This window comes from Anolis carolinensis, chromosome 3 (genome assembly GCF_035594765.1).
Source record: "Anolis carolinensis isolate JA03-04 chromosome 3, rAnoCar3.1.pri, whole genome shotgun sequence".
Taxonomy (NCBI): Eukaryota; Metazoa; Chordata; class Lepidosauria; order Squamata; family Dactyloidae; genus Anolis; species Anolis carolinensis.
The window spans coordinates 113962964-113984393 of record NC_085843.1 but is presented as its reverse complement, the minus strand read 5'-3'; the positions used below and the strand labels follow the sequence as shown (position 1 = coordinate 113984393).

Below are 21430 nucleotides of genomic sequence, written 5' to 3'. Positions count from 1 at the left end.
TCCTATATTATTGGACTACAAAAGCTGGGTAGCTAGCTAGGAGATGGCGAGCATTATTGTCCACCATGTCCAATAGGCAGCAGGCTGAAAAATGCTGGAGTACAAAAATGATGTACAGTAGAGTCTCGCTTAGCCAACCTTCGCTCATCCAACATTATTCAACACAATCTGCCTTTTTGTAGTCAATGTTTTCAATACATTGTGGTGCTAAATTCGTAAGTACAGTTATTACTACATAACGTTACCATGTATCGAACTGCTTTTCCTGTCGATTTGTTGTAAAACATGACGTTTTGGTGCTTAATTTGTAAAATCATAACGTAATTTGATGTTTAATAGGCTTTTCCTTAATCTCTCTTTATTATCCCAACATTGTTGCTTATCCAGCGTTCTAAAGGCCCATTTATGTTGGATAAGCAAGACAATACAATAAAAGTACTCGCATGTTTTTCTATCTGTATACATGATGAGCCATGGTGACGTAATGGATTAAACACTTGTGCCGGCTGAACTGCTGACCTGAAGGTTGGATTGCTAACATGAAGGTTGCCGGTTTGAATCCGTGAAATGGGATGAGCTCCTGTCTATCAGTTCTAGCCTGTGGGAAAATGAGAGAAGCCTCTCAGCTAGCACATCCCGGGGGCAATGGCCAATTCTCTCACACCAGAAGTGACTTGCAGTATGTTCTCAAGTCACTTCTGACATAAAAAAAATCTGTATACATAAGAGCCAGTGTAATGTAGTAGTGTTGGATTATTATTTAGATACCAGGGATTAATTTCCCCCTTTGCCATGGAAACCCATTGGGTGAACTTGGGATAGTCACACACTCTCCGCGTCAGAAAACCTTGTGATAGAGTCACCATAAGTCAGAAATGACTCCATAGTGCATATGAACAACAATATGTAAGCTGGGAACCACAACTGGCCATTTTGGGAAATCCACATATAAGAAAATGCCCTAAGAAACATATAAGGTAGGCTTACTAAGAATGAGTACATACACCACAAGAAATGCACTTTGTTACCTTGTCATACAGTTTTTAGACCTTTATCTACATGAAACTTCCCCAGGCTTGCCTTTTATGTTCCACTCATATAAAAGGCATGATGGAAAACTTAGTCATGTGACTGACTAAACATTACAGGGCCATGAAATCCCAATATCTGTTTCCTTTACATAACAGACAGTGGAGGGGGGAGGTGTCTTCATTCACATTCAACCACATAAAAGAGCAACATCTCTCTCAACATCTTCCTTTCCCTGCTCTGCATCCCTTTCTCCCCCTACACCTCCCAAATTACCTACTTGTCAAGCAGGTTAGTCCATGATTTTTTTTTTTTCATTTTTCTGTTCTCCAGACTAACAATAACCTTCCCTGCTCTTTTTGCCCATTTCCAACCCCACCCCTTTGCATCTACAACAGTGAATGACACCAGAGGTAATACTGTGCCAGACTCCACATCTTCACACACCTTGACGGGTTCATAACAAAGGAAAACAGTGAAATTAGGCTGTGTTCAATAAAGGCAGGGCCATTCAGGAAAGACAGAAACACTAATGCACTAACAGGGCTGATACATAACAAAGCTGTATTGTTTTAGGAGACAGAAAAATTAAAGGAAAGATTTTCAGCCAGTAATTTAAAGACTGATTTTCAAGGCCTAGCCAATTCCTCAAAAATAAAAGGGCTAACTCAACGCTGACAGCTATGTCACAAAGACACAGGTCTATCTCCTTTAATTTTTGTTTGCCAAGCAAAAAGGCCTGCCACCATCAATAATAATAAATAATAAATCTTTATTTGTATCCCACTTTTCTCCCACACTGGATCCAAAGCGGGTTACAACATATTAAAATCACATAAACAACAATCAAGAGTTCTTTCTCCCACCCTGGACCTTCCACAGATCTATAAATCTCCCTTGCTTAGTTTTCACAACCTCTGAGGATGCCTGCCATAGATGTGGGCAAAATGTCAGGAGAGAATGCTTCTGGAATACAGCCATACAGCCCAGAAAATGCACAACAACCCAATGATTCTGGCCATGAAAGCCTTCAACACATTGAACAATTGGAAGTATATCAATAATAATAAATTAAAGCATCATAAAATAAGCAAATTTAATAAAACTACTACAATGTACATTCACAATCATGGGATGAAGCAGGGAGGGGCTTGTGGGGAGAAATGTAGACACGGTATACATATTTGAATTTTATTTTGTTAGTGAATAGATAAATTGCAGACACAAACCTTGTAGACTTGCCCATAGGTGCCATTTCCAACCACTTCCACCAGCTCAAAAATCCCAGCCGGATCCTACACAATGAAGGGAGGGGATAGGAGAAAAAGAAGGCAAAGAAGACAAGGAGGAGATTATATTTATCAAGCATCAAGAGTGGCTCTCTGGGTTCTTCCACACAGCTGAATAAAATCCCACATTATCTGCTTTGAACTGGAATATATGGCAGTGTGGACTCAGGGCCCTACCACACAGCCCTATATCCCAGAATATCAAGGCAGAAAATCCCATTTTATCTGCTTTGAACTGGAATATATGGCAGTATGGACTCAGATATGTAAGATTTTCTGCCTTGATATTCTGAGACATAGGGCTGTGTGGAAGGGCCCTCAGATAACCCAGTTCAAAGACGATATTCTGGGATATAGGGCTGTGTGGAAGGGCCTCCTGATTCCCAAAAGGCCCTGCATGGAGAGGGCTGCTTGGCCCTGCAGCTGTTGCGCCCTGTTTCTCCCCTTAGACATGCCAATGCATGCAAACAAAGGAAAGCAGCCCAAGACTGGACTCATCTGGGAAGGAAATGGGAGTAGGGAGGGAGGGCGGCCCAAGTGGGCAGCCAAGGGCCCCGTCCAGAGGCGAGGCAACCTTTTCCCTTCCATCCTGTGCCGCCTCCTTGCAGACCCTTCCCAGCGAAAAAACAACCACAACTCTCCCCATAAACAAATACACCCCACCAGCCTGCAGCCCTGCCTATCCTCGCCCCTAAGCCAGCTCTGGAACAACAAAAGCCACGCTACAGGAGACGTCGCCCGCTGCTTTGTGTGAATTAGCGGGAGGGAGGGAAAAGGGAGACAGACAGAGGCCCCTTCCACACAGCTGAACAATTTTCTGAATAAAATCACACATTTTCTGCTCTGAACTGGGATCTATGGCAGTGTGGATTCAGATAATCCAGTTCAAGCAGCTCTTGTGGGATTTCCTGCCTTGATATTCTGGGTGCTATGGCTGTGTGGAAGGGCCCAGGGAGAAAAACAGGGCCTCTCCCCCTTCCCCACCACCCAGCCCCGGCCAAACCCCGTTTTCCATCCACTCACCCTCAAGGAAGAGAGGTCTATCTCCCCCAGACTTTTGGCAGGAGAATCGTTCGCCATCTTCCCCGCTTTGGGTGGCTTTATTTGTTATTTTAATTCCTTCCTAATGCAAAGATCAGAGTAGGGGGGACAAGACACAAGACAAAAGCAGCGCCGAGACCAAAAATAGATGTGGATCCTCTTCCTTGTTCTTCCTTTCTGTGCTCTGGCTTTCTTCACTCCGGGATCCAACTCTTCTTCTTCTCCATTGGAGGGATGGAGGCGGAGGGAAGGGAAAGGAAAGGGAGGGAGGAGGCCGAGGAGGAGGGACGGAGGACCTATGCAAAAGAGGGGCAAGCCTGGGTTGGTCGGTCGGAAGGGAAGGCCCCCCTTTTGTGTGGTCTTTCCCCAAAATTGAGCGCCTCTCTCGCTCTCTCTCTCAATTGCAATCCGCGCTTGACGCCATGGCGCGCCCGAGGAGGAGGAGGAGGAGCGGGGGCGCCCTTGTCCCTCTCCTCGGCCCCAGAGGCGCCCCTCACTCTCCGAAGGCAGCTGCAGCCCGCATTCAGCCGGCGGAGGAAGCAGGAGGAGGAGGAGAAGGGGCTCGGCTTCCTCCTCCTTTGCAAGAGCACGTCGCTCCCGCCCTTCCCGCGAACAATACACCAAGCGCCGCCTTCCTAGCCGACCCCCCTCCCTTTGATTGCCCCTCTTCCTCCGGTCCCCAAAGGCCAGCCGCACAGACAAAGCCAACCCTGCGAGTGGAAGCGAGCGAGCAAGGAAGGCGCCCAGGAGGCAGGGAGAGCATGCGCCCCTTGGAGCCCAAGCAGCTCCTTTCTTTCCTTCCTTCCTTCCTTCCTCGCTTCCCCGGCAGGAAAACCCTGCGGAAACACACACGCGGAGCAAAGCACTTCTGGGTAAAGCAGGAGGAGTGAGAGATTGGGTGGGAGGATGTGATGGGGGGCAGGCGGTCTGTCGCTCTCCCTCAAAGGAGGAAGGGACACGCGTGGCTCCCCAGCCGAGCAGGGCGTGGCCCATAACAATGGAGATTGGAGCCCCAGCTTGCCTTCTTGGCTGCAAATCTTGGAATCCATAGAATCGTAGAGGGCCCTTCCACACAGCCCTACGTCCCAGAATATCAAGGCAGGAAATCCCACAAGATCTGCTTTGAACTGGGTTATCTGAGCCCACTCTCAGATAATGTGGGATTTTCTGCCTTGAAATTCTGGGATATAGGGCTGTCTGGAAGGGCCCTGAGTTGGAAGAGACCTCATGGGCCATCCAGGCCAACCCCCTGCCAAGAAGCAGGAAATTGCATTCAAAGCACCCCCGACAGATGGCCAATTGTGTATTGTCTTACAAACGGTTGATTTTGTTTAAAAAAAGGAATGTGTTCATTATATGTGCTGTATCTCCCTATGTCATTATCACAATGTAAATATGTGTGCCTATCTCTTACAAAGGGTTGGTTTAACCTCAGATTGGCCAGTAAAACTACCATATAAAAACCACCCCATATTTGCTCAAGTCTAATGCTCACCTTGGAGCCCTCAGGGGCACGGTGGGTTAAACCGCTGAGCTGCTGAACTTGCTGACTGAATGGTGGCGGTTCAAATCCAGAGAACATAGTGAGCTCCCATTGTTAGGGAGTTTCTGCCATCCTAGCAGTCCGAAAACATGCAAATGTGAATAGATCAATAGGTCATGCCAGCCACATGACCTTGGAGACACCTACAGACAACGCCAGCTCTTTGGCTTAGAAATGGAGATGAACACTAGAGTAGGGCCTGGTATTTGTTTCATATGTTTCATTCATGCTTTTGTACTGTATCGTTCATTCGTATTGCACTATACAGCAGACCCCACACGGATGAAGCAGTGAAATGAAAGTGAAAGCAACACAAAACGGTTTGTTTCGCTGCTGTTCATTCCATGTGGCGTTCCCTGTGCGGCCCTGGGAGCTCATTGTGGGGCGCATCTGCTGGCCGCACTTGTTGTCTCTTGCCTGCCTCAGTGCCTGCCTTGCAGCCTGCTTATTCTTTAATCTCAGATCTCTACATATCGAGAGGGAGACCTCTCAGAATCAGTGGTACTTTAAGCCCTGTCTTTAACCTCAGGTTTCCTCCGCAGATCAAGAGTAAAACGTCTCAGAATCATTGGTATCCTAAGCCCTTAGGTAAGAAGGCAGGACCAGCAGGGAAAGAGGGAATGTTTTAAGGAGATTTTATTTATAGAAAGAAAAAAAATCCCTAAAATTTGGGGGAATAACCCAAACCTTGTAAAAGTTGGAGGGCTAAAAAATGGTAGATATGCCCTCCATGTGTGGTTATTTTCATCCCTTTAGCCCTAAAACTGAGCAGAAGAGGAGCCTAGGCAGCTCGCCCATTGCCGCCAATAGGACAAATGCATTTGTATATTCAGATGGTGAAACGAAAACTCATTCGGATGGGTGCCAATGTCGGAAGCAGCGGGCAGACACGGAAATGAGGCCATACGAATGGAACAAACAGAAATGGGTAGCAGTTTTATACAGATGCACAAGTCTAATGAGCACCAACTCACAGAGTTGGACATGACTAGACTGTTGTAGTTGCGCCAAGGGGCAGTTCTGGTACTACTGGTAAAATTGCTAGTAGGAGGAAAAGGGATAATGTTGAGCAGGTGTTTGATGAGGAACAGCAAGTAAAGCGGATTCGGGAAATACTTATGGCTCCTACTGATGAGACGTTTGAAGGCTTCTCTAGTGAGGAGGACTCAATGGAGGAAGATGATGGGTTAACAGAGAGTAGAGGAACTAAGAGGTCAACTCGGGAGCAAGAGTCAGATGAGGAAAGGGAAAGAAAGAAGATTCGTGATATACTTACTGCTCCCACGGAAGATGAAACGTTTGAAGGTTTTTCTGGGGATGATGGGTCTGAGAGTGGGATGGAAGAAGCTGCAGGTTGGACTCAAGTAAATGTGTGTGCAGCACCAGTTTCTGAGGGTGCATCGGGAGACTGCAATGCTACTCGTACACCAGAGACATGGGGAGATCTAAGTCTTGAACAAAGATGGAATGATTGGAGGGCTGGTGGGCGAAGTTCACATATGAGATCAAGATCAGCTGTGGATAATGATGACAGGGTGGAGGCCTCATCATCATCAGACTCCGAGGTGTTAAGTTAAAAGTGGAATTGAAAGTGGAGGTCCCTTGCAGAAGGCAAGGTGTCGTTTTTGGGACATTGCTTTGTCGCTGCCTGTTCTCCTTGGGTCCTGGCTGTACAGCTTCGTGTTCTGAATCCGGATTGATTCCAGCTTTGGCGTTCCTGACTTGGCGTTTCTGGCTTGGTGTTCCTGGCTCCTGAATCCAGTTTGGCTCCTGACGACAGCGTTCGTTCCTGCTTTGGCGTTTCTGGCTTGGCGTTCCTGGCTCCTGAATCCAGTTTGGCTCCTGACAACAGCGTTCGTTCCTGCTTTGGCGTTTCTGGCTTGGCGTTCCTGGCTCCTGAATCCAGTTTGGCTCCTGACAACAGCGTTTTGCTCCTGGCTTGGCGATTCCAACTTGGCGTTTCTGGTTTGGTGTTTTTGGCTTCCACTGGCACCTGAATCCAGTCTGCTTCCTTACGATGACAGTGTTTTCTCCTGGCTTGGCGTTTTGGCACCTTTTGGCTTTTGAACTTGGCTTGGCTTTTGACAATGGTATCGTTTGCTCTCAAGGAAGAGCATTTGGCGCTTCCCTGACTCTGTGCCACAGCATACCGTGGCGCTTATTTCAGTGAACGTTTTGATTACATTTGAACTGGATTATCAAGCTAGATAATCTGGGTTATGTTTCTGTTCCTGTTTTGTGCCTTTTCTTGAAGCAAAGACGTTTACTTTTGGTGGAAACACTGAAGTTAAGTGTTTCTTAGTTCAATTTATCATTTAATAAACATTTGCTAACTTTACTTATTGTGTGCGGCTCTTTAAGAGGAGTCTGTATCGTGACATAGACTTAATGTTGGGGAAAATCTTATCTTACAAAGCATGGATTTTTAAAAAATATGAATGGAATGTGCTGTGCTCCCCGTGTCATTATCATAATGTAAATATGTGGCCCTGTCTCTTATAAAAGGTTGGTGTATAAGTTGACTAATAAAACTGCCATATAAAAGTTGGCTAGTAAAACTACTATTTAAAAATCACCCCATATTTACTGGAGTCTAATGCTCACTGTATCCAGACAAACAGGGCCAGCTAACACCTCCCAACAAAGGATTACGTCAGGCAGGATGCAGCCAGGCTTTGAAGCTGCAAGGCCATTCAATTTATTTCACATATTTGTGTCCTGCCCTTCTTACCCAGAGGGGGACTCAGGGCAGCCTTACAACAGGCAGCAATTCAATGTCAATACATATAAATATAAAGAATAAATAAATACAATTAAAATCCATACAATTAAACATTAATTATTAAAACATCAATTAAAACATACAGTCCAGATTGTAGCCTGTCCAATTTTCCGTACCATTAATCCATTCAATGCTAATCAAGGTGATCAAATTGCAACATTCACACTTGCCTCAAACAGATAAGAGTTTTTTCTCCCAACCTGGGCATTCAACAGAGACCTCACAACTTCTAAGGATGCCTGCCATAGATGTTGGCAAAACGTCGGGAAATAATGCATCTAGAACATGGCCATACAGCCGGAAAAATTCTCAGCAACCCAGCTCAGCTTATTTTTTGCTAAATTGTGTTGCCAACAATGAAGCGTGCATTAGATTTGATAGTGTGTGAGAATCACACCTATATCCTCTTGCGTGAGGAGGCCAGACAGGGAGGCAGGGGCAAAGAAGTTGTTCAGGACTCTGTGGTACCCAGAGGAGGAGTGTCCAGCTGGCAACCTAGTCGTCCTGGGGCTGCAGGGCCCTTAGGCCTCTCTGGCCAAAGGAGCAGGAAGCATTGCCCTCTGGGCCTGGTTGCTGGTGCACGTCTTGCCTCCCGGGCAGCCCTCAGAGTCTCTTCCCCACTAGCGTCTCCAAGGCTCAGCCCTGCACTGTTCTTGACTGGCCTCGGTCACAAGGTCTTTTTCAAAACCTCCTCCTTGGTTTTGAAGGCCTCATGAACGGGGCTAGTTGGGAATTGTGTGAGGCAGGTGAGTTTGCCAGCCTCTGCCTGACAGAGGGATGTGCCATCCCCATTGGCCTCATTCTTGTTGCCTGCCTCCCTAACGCACTATGCCTGCATCATTGGATACGTTATATTTGATGGCAAATCCATTTTTTGTGATATGCACCTTCAAAATAAAAGTGCGTGCTACATTCGATGGCACATTATATTCGAAGAAAGTACTGTCTCAAAATGCTGCATGGTCACCAACATGAAAGCTCTGGATTAAACCCAAACTCAAGCTTGGTGCTCGCAAAACAAAAAAATGGGTGTGCACTCCCATCACCCCACTTCTTCCCCTGTCCCATCACTTTCCATGTCAGAGCAATGCAAACATGCATCCGAAGAAGGCTTTGTATAAATGTAGCAGAATCAGTGAAGAAGGCCACGCCAATGGAGGAGCGAGATTAGCACCGAAAGGGCATTGAAATTGGAAGTTGAGGCTGGAAATCTTCAGTAGCCTGGTGGAGATTAAATAACAATATTCTGCTGCTTAGGAAGAATGATAAATGGTTTGAACAAAATGAAGGTGTTGTCCTAGCATCCCCAATGCCAACGGGCTATGGTACAATTTTCAGGAACTGGGAATTGGGCAATCTTTTACATTCAGGTTTCTGCTGCCTTCCATTCTTTCACACTATGTGTTGTCGAAAGCCTTCATGGCCGGGATCACAGGGTTGTTGTATGTTTTCCGGGCTGTATGGCCATGTTCTAGAAGTATTCTCTCCTGACGTTTCGCCCACATCTATGGCAGACATCCTCAGAGGTTGTGAGGTATGGAGAAACTCAGCAAGGAAGGTTTATATATATCTGTGGGAAGTCCAGGGTGAGGGAAGAACTCTTGTCAGTTGGAGGCCAGCGTGAATGTTGCAGTTAAACACCCTAATTTGCATTGAATGGCTTCATCTACTGGCTACTTTCTGCCTGGGGGCATCCTTTGTTAGCTGCCCCTAGTTCCTATGTCTCAGAGCAGGGGTCCCCAAACTAAGGCCCGGGGGCCGAATGCGGCCCTTCAAGGTCATTTACCTGGCCCCCGCCCTCAGTTTTATAATATATTTTTATATCAGTTTCAATAATATAATATATTGTATATACATACAATATTGATAAAAATATTATAATGTTATACAATATAATACTAATAATAATACCATATAATAATATTAATTATATGTTATATATTACATATAGTATTACAGTATAGTGGTATAGTTCAATATAGTAATGTATAATGCTAATATTTTGCTATGCTAATAATATAATATATTGTATGTACATACAGCTGCTCTGAGTCCCCTTCGGGGTGAGAAGGGTGGGATATAAATGTAGTAAATAAATGTAGTAAATAAATAAATAATTGGGTTGTTGTATGTCTTTCGGGCTGTGTGGCCATGTTCCAGAAGTATTCTCTCCTAATAAATAATTAATTTTAGACTTAGGCTCACCCAAATTCTGAAATGACTTGAAGGCACACAACAACAACAACAACAACAACAACAATAATCCTAATTCACTTGACTATCTCATTGGCCAGTAGCAGGCCCACACTTTCCACTGAAATCCTGATAGGTTTATCTTGGTTAAGATTGTTTTCATTTTTAAATATTGTATTGTTCTTTCATTGTTGTTGTTGTTTTGCACTACAAATAAGACATGTGCAGTGTGCATAGGAATTTGTTCGGTTTTTTTTTCAAATGATAATTCGGCCCCTCCATAGTCTGAAGGATTGTAGACTGGCCCTTTCCTTTAAAAGTTTGAGGACCCCTGTCTCAGAGTGTTGCTTCTTATTTACTGTTCTGATTTTTGAGTTTTTTAATACTAGTAGCCAGATTTTGTTCATTTTCATGATTTCCTCCTTTCTGTTGAAGTTGTCCGCATGCTTGTGAATTTCAATGGCTTCTCTGTGTAGGGCCTAGAATTTGTTTACCATTGCCTTTCTTTGTGCAGTTCTGGCCCCTTTAAAGTTAACTATGATGCCATTGTCTCAAGAGAGATCCTCCACTAGTGGCACACAATCCCGCACTACTACGGCTGCCCAGTAGTCTGGCTCCTCAGCAAAAGCCTGTGTTTGTTGCAATAATAATAATAATAATAATAATAATAATAATAATAATAAATTTATTCTTATATCCAGCCCCATCTCCCCGAGGGGACTCGGGGCGGCTCACAACAATAATAAAAACAGTGACAAATTACACATTGTAAAATCAAACATGAAAAGCTGTCATACAATCAATACATACATCACATGTTAAAAACAAGGAGATAAAACAGTTCTAGGCCGAAATAGAGGGCTTCTGTAGCTTCGTGGCAGAAGTACTCAGCAAGGTATCAATAATCATGGCAGAACACTCTCTAATTAAATGGGCAGACAAATCAACCCCCAAAAATTTGCTATTCCCGCCACATTTTGAGTTTTGCCTTTTGCGGATTTGATTATTAACCAATTTCATTAAAAATATTTTCTTGTGATGACCCATGGGCAATGTAGTCCCATTCCTGGCACTGTGGTGCCAGATGAAGAGGAAAACCTGGGTTTTTTGCCGTTTCAGTCAGAACTGGAACTTTCCCAGCCAGATTTGGAAACCTTGCACCTGCAAGAGATTTGTCTTCCAGAAGTCTGTCAAACAAGCCCTGAGCCTAAATCTCCTACGTTTTCTCGCCATGATTTTTGTAAACAACAGAGAGGAGTCGATCAGGCGTCTCGCAGGAGTGCTAGGATAGCTGCTAAGCATTCAGCTGATTAAGCCTGCTTCCCATGGGAAACTTTAAGGAGTCATGCATCTGGACTCAGAAAATAGCTTTCGTTTCTGGTTCTCCAGAGAACTGCTCTTGGGCGGGAAAACGGGACCCTATTTAGGTGTTTTACCCACAAAGGGATCTTGCGGAGTCAATTCGTCAGCAACCGGAGTAGCGTGTGTGGACAGCTACTCCGCTTCCAAGCCTCCGTTCCTGTCGCCAAGCCTTCGTTCCCAGCTTTGTTTACTCCACGAATCCTGCCTTGCTTTCTAAGACTCAGCCTCGTCTTGTTTCCCGGATTTTGCCAAGAAATTACCACGGATCTTGTTCTTGTTCCTTGTTTCCTTGTTGCCTTGAATCAAGCCTCGTTTTCCCAAGAATCAAGTTACTTCCTAGCCTCGCTCAAGTTTCACGGACTAAAAGACCTTGTCATCTCCCCTCACTTTGCCTGGCAAAGTGAGTGTTTCGGTTATTGGATTACAACTTTGGACCTTAATATTTCATATTGGACATTGTTTCTTTGGACTAATTTTGACCTTTCCCGAAAGGTCTATTTCTGGACTATTTCATACACTTGCTTTTATTAACTTTATATATTCCTTCAATAAAGATATTAGTTAGATTCTGGCCTCTGTGTATGGTTATTGGTGCTCTGCAGCCTGGGTCGTGACAGTTTGACTCCGCCACCCTAAGCACCAATTAACCTAGGCCAGAATGTCTACCGGAACCGTGCCGGGTGGCCAGCCACTCAGCTACACCATCGACAAGGACGAAGTGGACCGCATCCGTGACAAGCTCAATGCGCAGGATGGGGAAATAAGGGGTTTGAAGGAGCACGGAATCCGTCTCCCGGCCATGGCGTTGCCAACCAAGTTTTCTGGAGAAGCTTCTAAGGTTCATGTTTTCCGTCGCCAATGCCAGGCTTATCTAGAGGCCCGTGCTGCCGAGTTTCCCCAAGAAGACATCAAGGTGGCGTGGATTTACAGTCTCTTGGACGGGCCAGCGGCCAACTGGGCGACGGCACTGTTCGACCAAGTCTCCCCACATCTAAGGTCAGCGCAACATTTCTTGGACCACCTTAAGGCGACCTGGGGAATCGAGGACAATTTGGAGGCAGCCGGCCACAAACTCCGGCGCCTCTCCCAAGGGGACAGACCCTTGTCCCAGTACATAGCCGAGTTCCGAGTGCTGGCCCACAACACCGGCTGGAACGATGTAGCCCTCAGAGGACAATTTCGGGAGGGTCTCAACATTGAGATGCTGGAAGAAATCTCCAAGGTGGATCCTCCCCACTCTCTTGAAGCACTCATTGATCAATGTTTACGAGCTGAAGTCATGCTTGCCAACAGAAAACAATGGGTCCGAGGCCAGAGCGGTAGAGCTGGGGTGAAACCTCCCGCTCCCACCGGCGTCCAGCCGCGTCCAGTATGGAGACCCCCGCCACCAGCCCCATACCCCAGAGGGAGCGAGGAGGTGCCGATGCAGTTGGGCAATGTGCGTCCCAGATTAGATGCCGCCGAGAAGGCCCGCCGCCAACGCCTAAATCTCTGTTGGTACTGCGGAAACGGGGGCCACTTCGCCAGAGAGTGCCCAGCCAAGGGGAAGCCCGCCGCCCGTCTGGCGGCGGCGTCCTCTACGGAGACGAAGGCGTCTGAGGCGGCTGGCGCACAGCCGGCGGGGGAAGCCAGCGACCGGGCGTAGAGAGGCTCGCCAACCCGGTCAAAAAACCCACTCAAGAGCCGCCAACCGGGGTCCTATTTCTTCTAGTGGTCACCTTGTGGTCAGCAAAAAAAGGGCCCGTCATGGTCCATGCCATGATAGACTCAGGAGCCACAAACAATTTCATTGATAGAGAGTATGCCGACTCTCTGGGATTACAATATCATGACTTCAAGAACGCCCGTGTGGTGCAAGCCATCGATGGCCGCCCCCTCAAGACGGGTCCCGTAAGCCAGTGGTCGGAACCCACCAGAATGTGGATAAGGGAACATATGGAAGAGATTTCCTTCTTTGTTACCGAGGTTCCCCATTTCCCTGTGATTTTGGGAATTCCATGGCTGACACTTCACGACCCAAGCATCTCCTGGTCCAACAGAGAACTGCAGTTTGCTTCAAAATATTGTCAAAACCATTGCCTTGTAGCCAAGGTCTGCCATGCCACAGACACTGAACCCATTATCACCTTGCCCAAGAAGTACTCAGAATATTGGGATGTATTCAATGAAAAAGAAGCCGAGAGATTACCCCCACATAGACCTTATGACTGTGCCATTGACTTGGTGGAGGGGGCCCCGATCCCGCGAGGACATCTCTACTCCCTGACTGAACCGGAGCAAGAAGCTCTCAGGGAGTTCATAGAGTCAAACCTTCGCAAGGGATTCATCAGACCCTCTCAATCCCCAGCCGCTTCCCCAGTGATGTTTGTGAAAAAGAAGTCAGGGGACTTACGCTTGGTGGTGGACTATAGAGCATTGAACAATATCACTAAGCGGAACAGCTATCCCCTGCCCTTGATCTCGGACCTACTAGACCGACTTCGAGGAGCCAAGGTCTACACCAAGCTGGATCTTCGGGGGGCTTATAATCTAGTTCGCATCAGAGAAGGGGACGAGTGGAAGACCGCCTTCCAGACTAAATTCGGATTATTCGAGTCCCGAGTTATGAATTATGGTTTATGTGGAGCTCCCGCAACGTTCCAGCATTTTGTCAATGACATCTTTCAGGATTATCTAGATCGGTTCTTGATCATCTACCTGGACGATTTTTTGGTGTTTTCTAGATCACAATCAGAACATGAGAACCACGTCAGAATGGTGTTACAACGATTGCGGGATCATGGACTTTATGCCAAGCTGGAAAAATGCGCTTTTGATCTACAAGAGGTAGATTTCCTGGGGTACCGCGTCTCGCCACTAGGGCTCTCCATGGACCCGGCAAAGGTTTCAGCAGTATTGGAATGGCGGGCGCCAACCAACAAGAAAGAGGTGCAACGATTCTTGGGGTTCGCGAACTACTACCGCAAGTTCATTCCAGACTTTGCTCGCTGGTCTGACCCAATCACCAGCTGCATCCGTGGGAAACAGCCTTTCCGCTGGACAGATCAAGCAGAGAAAGGGTTCCAGCAACTAAAGAAATTATTCACGTCCCAGCCAATCCTTCAGCATCCAGATCCTGAAACCCCTTTTGTTGTGCAGGCGGACGCCTCCGATGTGGCAATCGGGGCTGTACTCCTACAACCAGTGGGAGATCATCTTCATCCTTGGGCCTTTTATTCCCGTCAATTGACCGCACCAGAGAGAAATTACACCATTTGGGAAAAGGAACTATTGGCCATAAAGGCAGCCTTTGAAACTTGGAGACATTGGCTAGAAGGGGCCAAATTTCCCATTGAAGTCCATACTGATCATCGGAATCTAGAGCATCTAAGAACTGCCCGCAAGCTAAATCAGAGGCAACAACGCTGGGCTTTATTCTTTGAACGTTTTAACTTCCAAATTCATTATGTAACCCCAGCCCAGACCAAGCAAGCAGATGCTTTGTCACGGAAACCGGAATACGCTGCAGGGCACAAGGAGACCTTGGAGTCCCAGCTGCTACAACCCGAGAACTTTGCCACGCTCACAGTGGGAAACACCAAATCCACTCCCATTGAATCAACTCCCTCTACTCCAGGGCCCCTTTGTGCTCAGGAAATCAGGGCTAGTCAGCAAGCAGATGCCTGGGCACAGGACCAACTTCGCCAAGGACTACATTTTCCCTTTTCGCTTAAGGATGGGCTACTTTGCTATAGAAATCATGTTTACATCCCCCCAGGACCGGGCAGGGAAAAAGCACTTCGTCTGTGTCATGACTGCAAGCCAGCAGGGCATTTCGGACTATTTAAAACCATGCATTTGATCCTAAGAGATTTCTGGTGGCCCAAGATCCGCAAGGATGTGGAAAAATATGTCAACACCTGCCCAGTATGCCAGCGCTCCAAGACAAGAAGGGAAAAGCCCTCAGGGCTTCTGCATCCCCTCCCTACACCATCCCACCCATGGGAAATAATCTCTGCGGATTTTATCACTGATCTACCACCTTCCTGTGGATTCACCACGATCCTAGTGGTGGTGGACCTTTTTACCAAGTTAGCCCATTTCATTCCCTGTGATGGCCTTCCCACGGCCAAAGAGACTGCAGATCTATTCCTCCAACATGTTTTCAGATTGCATGGGTTGCCCAAGAGTTTGGTCACAGACCGTGGGTCCCAATTCACCTCTCGTTTCTGGAAAGCACTACAAAAACTATTGGGCATAGACTCTCGTTTATCTTCGGCTCATCATCCCCAAACAGATGGGCAAACTGAGCGCACCAATGCCACTTTGGAACAATACCTTCGCTGTTATGTGAACTACCAGCAGGACAATTGGGCTTCCCTGTTATCGCTGTCAGAGTTTGCCTACAACAATGGTGTCCAGGCTTCTACTAAAGAAACCCCGTTCTTTGCAAACTACGGCTTCCATCCACGTTTCTTTCCCCCTGTCATTGAAACCTCAGAAGTTCCCGCAGCAGAGGACTGGCTGCAGGAACTCACAGCGGTGCAACAACTCTTGCTCCAGCAACTAGACCAAGCCAAGGAGGACTATAAACGTCACGCGGACAAACATCGCCAGCCGGGCCCCGAAATCAAGGTAGGAGACCGGGTTCTTCTGTCCACTCGCTTCTTGCCCTCCCACCGTCCCTGCCGGAAGCTAGATGCCCGTTTCATTGGTCCCTATCCAGTGGTGGCGCAACTAAACCCCGTGACTTTCAAACTCCAACTTCCGCGCTCTATGCGCATTCATCCAGTGTTTCATCGCTCCCTGCTCCTTCCGGCGGATGGTGTGCGCCCTGATGCAGACCGGCCGGCCCCCACTCCTGTTTTAGTGGATGGGGAGGAAGAATTCGAGGTTCAGGACATTTTGGATTCTCGCTTTCACCGCCGCCGCCTGCAATATCTCATTGACTGGGCGGGTTTTGGCCCCGAAGAACGCTCTTGGGTAGACGCTTCTGCAGTCCATGCCCCCGATTTAGCCCGCCGCTTCCATCAGAACTACCCTGCTAAGCCGCGGTCCCGCACCTCGGGGAGAGAGCCCATTTTTGAGAGGGGGCTTGAGGGGGGGGATAGTGTGATGACCCATGGGCAATGTAGTCCCATTCCTGGCACTGTGGTGCCAGATGAAGAGGAAAACCTGGGTTTTTCGCCGTTTCAGTCAGAATTGGAACTTTCCCAGCCAGATTTGGAAACCTTGCACCTGCAAGAGATTTGTCTTCCAGAAGTCTGTCAAACAAGCCCTGAGCCTAAATCTCCTACGTTTTCTCGCCATGATTTTTGTAAACAACAGAGAGGAGTCGATCAGGCGTCTCGCAGGAGTGCTAGGATAGCTGCTAAGCATTCAGCTGATTAAGCCTGCTTCCCATGGGAAACTTTAAGGAGTCATGCATCTGGACTCAGAAAATAGCTTTCGTTTCTGGTTCTCCAGAGAACTGCTCTTGGGCGGGAAAACGGGACCCTATTTAGGTGTTTTACCCACAAAGGGATCTTGCGGAGTCAATTCGTCAGCAACCGGAGTAGCGTGTGTGGACAGCTACTCCGCTTCCAAGCCTCCGTTCCTGTCGCCAAGCCTTCGTTCCCAGCTTTGTTTACTCCACGAATCCTGCCTTGCTTTCTAAGACTCAGCCTCGTCTTGTTTCCCGGATTTTGCCAAGAAATTACCACGGATCTTGTTCTTGTTCCTTGTTTCCTTGTTGCCTTGAATCAAGCCTCGTTTTCCCAAGAATCAAGTTACTTCCTAGCCTCGCTCAAGTTTCACGGACTAAAAGACCTTGTCATCTCCCCTCACTTTGCCTGGCAAAGTGAGTGTTTCGGTTATTGGATTACAACTTTGGACCTTAATATTTCATATTGGACATTGTTTCTTTGGACTAATTTTGACCTTTCCCGAAAGGTCTATTTCTGGACTATTTCATACACTTGCTTTTATTAACTTTATATATTCCTTCAATAAAGATATTAGTTAGATTCTGGCCTCTGTGTATGGTTATTGGTGCTCTGCAGCCTGGGTCGTGACATTTCTGTAGGAATCTGTAGGTCCTCCGGTGTGACTCTATGGTCAACTTTCTCAAGTCATGCTGGATAACCTAGCGATTCCTAGAGACAACAATCCCCTAAAATCTTTAGGTCCTCCAATGTGATTCTATGGTTAGCCTCCAACAAACATTGGTCATCCAATCATGCTGATAGACTTAAAAATTCCTAAAGAAGTGTTTGCACCTGTAAATAGCAATTTCTTTATCCGTGTTTTTGTTTTTTTTACTTCCACTGGAGTCCTGTGTCCTTAGTACCAGCAAATGTGCAGGGCTCCCAACGTTTATTTCTATCTCGCCTATTTTTCACAAAAGTCAGTGAACAACAATACATTTAAAAATTACAAAAAGTAAAAGTACTAAAGAGATTTAAAAAATAAAAACCAGATTAAAACACAAGCACAACAATTAGCAAGATCCGGTGCATTATTTTCAGGAACAGTGCTACCACAAGCAGACTGAGCTTGATTTCATCAAAGAAGCCACAGTCGTAAATTTACCGGACCTGAGCATGGCTGGGGATCTAGGAAGTTCTCATTCAAATGATTGTCATAAGTCAAAGTCAGTGGCAACCAACAACATATCCATGATACATCAACAAAATCCCAGTCTTTACCACAAAAGTTTAGCTGGCATCACTGACAGGACCGGAGGGGAAAGGGGGTACACTCCTCAATAGGCATTACTAGTCAGTGCCAAGTTATGGTGGGAATGTTGGCTCCTACGGCTGTTTCTGCTAGCCTTTGCCCTTTTCAGATTCCCAGGACTTCCCTAGCCTCCAGGAGCAGCAATCTACCTTTTAAACAAATTGCATGGACCCTCTAGTATCATTTTACCAAAATTAAATATGCTTTTTACAATTTCCACTTTAATTTTTCCATTTTTGGAATTCTGAGCAGCCCCCTGATGGCTCCCAGATTCATAGCACTGACGTTTGGAACTGTTGCCTGACCCTGGGATAAACAATGCTAGATAAAATGGACCTATCTCAGTGAATTTAATTTCTGAATGAAAACTATGGTGCCCCTAATAAAAGGCTGAAAAATAAAATCTTTGTAATTCAATTAATTTATTCAAATGTGCCTAGAGGGAAAAAAATGCACACAAGAAAGGTTTTACATATAGTCAGATGGTTTGCAGAGGTATCCTCTAAGTCATAGGGCCCTTCCACATGGCCCTATATTCCAGAATATCAAGGCAGAAAATCCAGCAATGTCTGCTTTGAACTGGATTATCCAAGTCCACGCTCAGAAAATGTGGGATTTTCTACCTTTCTGTGGCCCCTTCCTCACAGCTGTATAAAATCACACATTATCTGCTTTGAACTGGCTTATATGGCAGTGTGGAAGGGCCCATGGAGACATTATCTTACAGTTCTTTGAATTCATTTTCAAATGCTGTTCACCAAATTATCAATCAATCTGACCTCTGCTAAGGCCACCTTGACTCACATGCATGTGTTCAGTGTTATGAAAGATATGTGATATGTTCCTTGCTGAGGAATGTGTATGAATGTTTCACCATCGAGTGTGTGAGAGAGAAAAGTAGACTGACTGACTCAGGGCCTTTTCACACAGCCATATAAGCCAGAATATCAAGGCAGAAAATCCCACAATATCTTCTTTGAACTGGGTTATCTGAGTCCACATTGCCATATATTCCAGTTCAAATCAGAAAATGTGGGATTTTATTTAGCTGTGTGGAAGGGGCCATAGAAAGGTACCTAGATCACTCTGTCCATTCTGCCAGTGACATTCCATTGGTTTTATAATTATATTTTGTGTTTGAAGCATTAACCTTTAGCTTTTGGAATTAGTTTACTTTTAAACTGAAGCCTCCTTAACATTTGACCTTAATTGTTCATAAATGGAACTCAAGGCACATTGATACTAGTGGGGCCTTTATCCCCCAACACAGGGGACTGGAGCAATTGTGAAGAATTTAAAGAGGATTCTGGAATGAAAACTAGCCAGTAATTGCATAGAGATGTTGCAACCTTTCTGCAAAATCTTATCTTTAAAGAATAAAGCCAGGCTGGTGGAGGGAGGAAAGCCTTTTTCTCTGTTTTAACTGCTTTAGTTGTGAAGAGAAACTATCAGAACTTCTTCAGTTTCACAGATTACTTGAAACAAGAACCAGAAGGAAGTGTAAGATCCTCCTTTTTCAGCAGAAGTTCACATTCAGATGTTGATAGACTTTCAGCTTTGTCAACTCTTATAGCCATTATAGGGGTAAGGAAGGAAAGGAAGGGAAAAAACATATTATTTGGAGTGCTCTTTTGATTTAGCCAGGTTAATTGGGCTGTTAAAAGTCCTTTCAAAAGTATATTGCCTGAGGGAAAGAGCATTTCTGAGGAGCAGAAATACTTGTTTTCAATGAAACTTCAGTTGTTGCTTGCCTTCAAGTCATTTCTGATTTACTGAGACCCTAAGCAAAGGGGAAGTTGTCTTCCTCTGAAGCCGAGAGAGTGTGACTTGCCCAAAACCAGCCAGTCGATTTCCATGGGGGAACTGGGATTCAAATCTTGATCACCCAGTGTCCAAGTCCAACACTCAAACCACTACATCACATTTACTGCATTTGGATTTAGTAAATTTGTTGTTGTTTATTCGTTCAGTCGCTTCTGACTCTTTGTGACCTCATGGACCAGCCCATGCCAGAACTCCCTGTTGGCCGTCATCACCCCCGTTCCTTCAGGGTCAAGCCAGTCACTTCAAGGATACCATCCATCCATCTTGCCCTTGTTCAGCCTCTCTTCCTTCCATTTTCCCCAGCATCATGATCTTTTCCAAGCTTTACAGTCTTCTCATGATGTGACCAAAGTACTTCATCTTTGCCTCTAATATCCTTCCCTCCAGTGAGCAGCCGGGCATTATTTCCTGGAATACTTACTTAGGCGATCCCTCGTAGTTCGAGGATGATGGTCCTCCATCTTTGCTATCTTGGGGATGGATCCGCAGATGGCTGAAGAGACCTATTCTTGATCTGCATGTTCTCCCACAGTGAGGACATCGGTTTCCAGGTGGAAGGTGGTCCCAATCAGGGTTGGCTTGACAGGCCTTCTTCTTGGCACGTTTCTCCCTTAAGCTCTCCATTCGTGCCTCTTCGAACTTCGCAGTACTGCTGGTCACAGCTGACCTCCAATTAGAGCGCTCAGTGTCTATGCCACAGTTTTTAAGGTTGGCTTTAAGCCCATCTTTAAATCTCTTTTCCTGCCTACCAACATTACGTTTCCCGTTCTTGAGTTCGGAGTAGAGTAGCTGCTTTGGGAGACGGTGATCGGGCATTCGGACAATGTGGCCAGTCCAGCGAAGTTGATGGCATAGGAGCATCGCTTCAATGCTGGTGGTCTTTGCTTCCTCAAGCACGCTGACATTTGTCCGCCTGTCTTCCCAAGAGATTTGCAGGATTTTTCTGAGGCAACGCTGATGGAAACGCTCCAGGAGTTGGGTGTGATGTCTGTAGACCATCCACGTTTCACAGGCATAGAGCAGGGTTGGGAGGACAATGGCTTTATGAACAAGCACCTTGGTATCTCTACGGGTGTCCCGGTCATCAAACACTCTCTGCTTCATTCTGAAAAATGCTGCACTCGCAGAGCTCAGGCGGTGTTGTATTTCAGTGTCAATGTTGACTTTTGTGGAGAGGTAACTGCCAAGGTAGTGGAAATGGTCAACATTTTCTAATGTTACACCATTAAGCTGTATTCCAGGAGTATGGACTGGTTGGATCTTATTACAGTTCAAGGCACTCTCAGAATTTTCCTCCAGCACCAAAGTTCAAAAGCATCTATTTTCCTTTGTTCAGCCTTCCTTATGGAAGATTGGTTTATATTTTACTCCCTTTACACTGAAGTATATTGTCCAAAGATTTAGCCAACAAACAGTAAGATAATAGGAGTACAGTATATCCGGTTTACTGAGGAATTCGCAACAAAAATATGAGGAAAGGATATTGACCTGGGTTATATGGCAGGGTTATATGGCTGTTTGATTCTATGGCCAAATTCCAGTGGTCATAGAATCATACTGAAAGATTCTGAAATTCTTAGAATGGTTTTCTCTCTGGGGGGAAAATAGCAATTTCTGTATTCACTTTTTTTTACTTTCACAGAAGCCCTTAACCACATAGAATGTGGAGGA

At 46.0% G+C, this 21430-nt stretch overlaps 1 protein-coding gene across 4 annotated transcripts in view; it reads right to left on the bottom strand.

The window, feature by feature from the left end:
• Positions 1–3845, bottom strand: part of map4k4 (mitogen-activated protein kinase kinase kinase kinase 4) — a 208826-nt gene extending 204981 nt beyond the window's left edge. For 2 of the 4 annotated variants that reach the window (XM_003224278.4, XM_008116152.3), the window contains exons 1-2: positions 3342–3839; positions 2259–2324 (exon numbers count right to left, since the gene is read on the bottom strand). In XM_003224278.4, the coding sequence (XP_003224326.1) occupies positions 2259–2324; positions 3342–3398 (123 nt within the window). In that variant the 5' untranslated portion in view covers positions 3399–3839. Of the gene's footprint in view, positions 1–2258; positions 2325–3341 lie in introns of all 4 variants that reach the window. The other 2 variants (XM_008116148.3, XM_008116153.3) reach the window with 2 other exon arrangements.
• Between the last annotated feature and the right edge of the window lie 17585 nt (positions 3846–21430).